General features: G+C 40.3%; 1 protein-coding gene across 1 annotated transcript in view; it reads right to left on the reverse strand.

Moving 5' to 3' along the window:
* The window catches only part of pou2af1 (POU class 2 homeobox associating factor 1), a 9,791-nt gene extending 7,042 nt beyond the window's left edge, over nucleotides 1-2,749 (reverse strand). Inside the window, exon 1 of the mRNA XM_079166930.1 lies at nucleotides 2,710-2,749. Within this exon, the coding sequence (XP_079023056.1) occupies nucleotides 2,710-2,725 (16 nt within the window). The 5' untranslated portion in view covers nucleotides 2,726-2,749. The remainder of the gene's footprint in view (nucleotides 1-2,709) is intronic.
* Nucleotides 2,750-3,276: the final 527 nt, after the last annotated feature.

The raw sequence follows: 3,276 nt of genomic DNA on the forward strand, positions 1-3,276 counted from the left end.
ACTCTGACTTCAGGCTGTCGGTCCAAGTGTTTGTAGTCGACGACACGAGGAAACCTCTGATCCGACCGACGGGGCCTCTCTTCAACAAATTCAAAGCCTCTGTACTGTACAAATCTGTACGGCCCGAGGCCACAAAGCGTGAGCTCTCTGCAGATGTTGATGGGTGATCTTCATACATGCACCACCACCACCGAAGAGACCAATAGCACTCCATTTCATCCACAAATCACCATGCTTTTATTAGAATGTGGACTGCACAATACCATCGAGTTGGTACAACATCCCATCCATAAATTACATCATACTTCTATTCATTTGACAAACCTCCTGTCCCTGCCTCAATGACTCAGCCGTGAGCGAAACCCTGGTGTCATGATATCATGACATGATGGCCTGTTGCTGCTTTTTGCCCTCCACTTGACGTCTGTGGTTAGACTGAGGGTGTCCTGGTGGTATCTTGTCCAGATCTGGAGCTGATATATTTCACTGCACAGGGCAGACAGGATAAGATGAGTAGCCCTCTGATGACGTATACCAACTACAGACAAGTCTGTGATCTTTATGGAGTCCACACTGTCACTAACTGCACTCCATGAAGAAATATGAGAGAAGCAGACAGGTGTCTACATGTGTTTGGAGGACATTTCAAACTGATTCATCAGTGAAAACAGGTTAAAAAGACAGAAGCTAAAGCTACAGATCAGAGTAACAGTGAACCACCACGTCACCTGGAGATTCAGACAGAAGACGATGAAGTTAAGGATCAACACTGTTCCTCTTTTTTCACTTTTACGATCGTTAAAATACATCCAGCATATCTCCAGTAGCAAGCGTAGCATAAATGTGCTAATTCTAGTTAATGATGTGCTAACGTGCTCTGCTAACGTTAGCTCCACTAACGTTTTATGAACCTGTATCTCCTTCTAACCTCTCTGGGTAAAGAGTATCACTGTTACGCGACGAACTCCAAAACCATTGAACCATCGATGAGAGTCTATGAAGCAGAGACGGATATTTAGATCGAGCTGCACGATGCTACGCTATGATTAGCCAGTCTGCTATGCTAAGCCATGATCGCACATTGCTGTTTGTAAAAGGGGTTTAGGGAACAGTTTGGACTCCATCGACTCTTAGGAATCTACTCAAAACTCTGTCTGGTGAATGAACTATTTGTAAATCTACAATATATTTGAGATATTTCAGTATTGGACAGGTTTTCTCCTCATGGTTCGGATAAAATACTGACTGGCTGCAGAACTTCTGGAGGTTTACAGAAGGGCTGGTGTGCCATCTTGGACACGGCCATCGTTGAGATACCCGACCGGCCTTACTGTCGCTGGAGGCCAAGAAGCAAAGTTGATGTGTGCCAAAAAAGATAACAAAAGTCTCGTGAAGATCCCTGGCAAAGGATTGAAGGAGCCGCATGCAAGAGTGAGGCGCTTATAACAGCAAGTGACACGGTTCAGTAACCTTATCAGGCATCATTTAAAGTGAAGAGTGAGCAGCTCTTTGTCTTCTTCTCCCTGGTTACACATTTTGGATAAAGCCTGGGGTTAACAAAACGTACCAGACTAAAGAAAATGCTTCATTACAGGTGTGAGATAGCTCTAGCATTTATTTACCGTGTCACAGAGAAGGTGTTTGGATAGAAAAATAAATCATAATCTAGCACTTTCAATCCATCTTTATGTATTTTGAGCCGGCGGGTAGCAGCTAACGGCGCAAACAACGCTAACGGTGCAAACAACGCTAACGGTGCAAACAACGCTAACGGTACGAACAACGGCAACCAATTCATTATCATTAATATTAATGCTCTGAATGTCGTATAGAGATCCTTTTAAGGAACTTAAATTGTGAAAAAGTGTGCCCGATATACAGAAGGATCTGTTCCAAAAAAAACACAAGGAAATAAATGGCATAAATGCAAACTTTAAATAACTGTAACAGATCTCTGAACGGAAACCTGAATGAACAGAAGATGTTGTGTTTTAAACAATCACACATGAACAAACACAGACGGATAAACAATCAGCGCATGCCAGCAAAAAAAAAAAGAGGAAGCTCCACAGCTGTGCAGAGTTTTACAGCGCTGGAGAAGCCTGCTGCCATTTTGCATATCAAGATTACAGCCCAATAGCAACACACAGCCAACATCAAAATGAACACCTTCCTCTTTCCAAAAGAGTCCGACAACAGCAACAGCTTCAGTGCTGATCCTGAAACTGTCCTTTCCTTCTGTTGGTAGTTTAAAAAACTCAAAGTAAATGTTCTAAATCACATGTAATACGCTGAACACTGTGCACGTCCATCCGTTAGTTCATTTCTGATTGCGAACAGTCAAATTAATTCTTACAATTAATTATAATAATTGGAAAATCAAACAAGTTAAGATGACGTTTTGTCACGTCATTTATTCTAAAATAACTTGGAGTAAAGACAGAACAGTTACGCTCCACAATGGCTGTATGTATCGTACTGGATTATATTGAACATAATATTAATTAAGTTCATGTTTTTGTGTTTACTTCATCAAAGAAATGTAACGTACACAAAAATTGAAACCACCATTTGAACGATTCAAAAGGAACAAAAAAAAGCAGGTTTCAAATTATTATTCAAATCAATTTGTCAGATTTAAATAAAATAGGACAATCTGCAATGAGAGAGTTTAAAAAAGATGTAACAGCAATGATGTTCTGTACTTACATTTCTCCCAGTGCATACTGTTTATCTGGATTATATCATAGAGTTAAACTGCAGAAAATCAAAGTGGCGGGTTGACTGACGGGCTTTATATCAGCCTGGAGCCGGCTAGCCCCCGCGGGATTTCACAGCTCTCTCGCCACACATCCCCCCGCCCCATGCATCTGGTTTCAGGTGCTGATACTATTTATATATAAATTTAATCATAACTACAAGAAGAAAATCATTTCTTCAATAAAAGAGAAACAAAAAGGCCACGATGACGCAGAAATGAAGATCTAAAGAAGAATGGCATCAAGACATTCAAATGCGTCACGGACAGATAAATAAAAATATATCAAAATACCGCTGATGCAAATAATGTTGTGTGTGTGTGTGTGTGTGTGTGTGTGTGTGTGTGTGTGTGTGTGTGTGTGTGTGTTACACAAAAAGTTTGGACTATGTGACTTTCATCAAAAGTTATGAATAAAGCTCTTGGTTTCATCCATAAGCAAGAAAAGTTGTTCACATTTAAATAATCAATACATTTATTGTGTTCTTGATACATTGTGATCAAATTGAAAGATATGT

The sequence above is a fragment of the Pholis gunnellus genome, assembly GCF_910591455.1.
Source record: "Pholis gunnellus genome assembly, chromosome: 9".
NCBI lineage: Eukaryota > Metazoa > Chordata > Actinopteri > Perciformes > Pholidae > Pholis > Pholis gunnellus.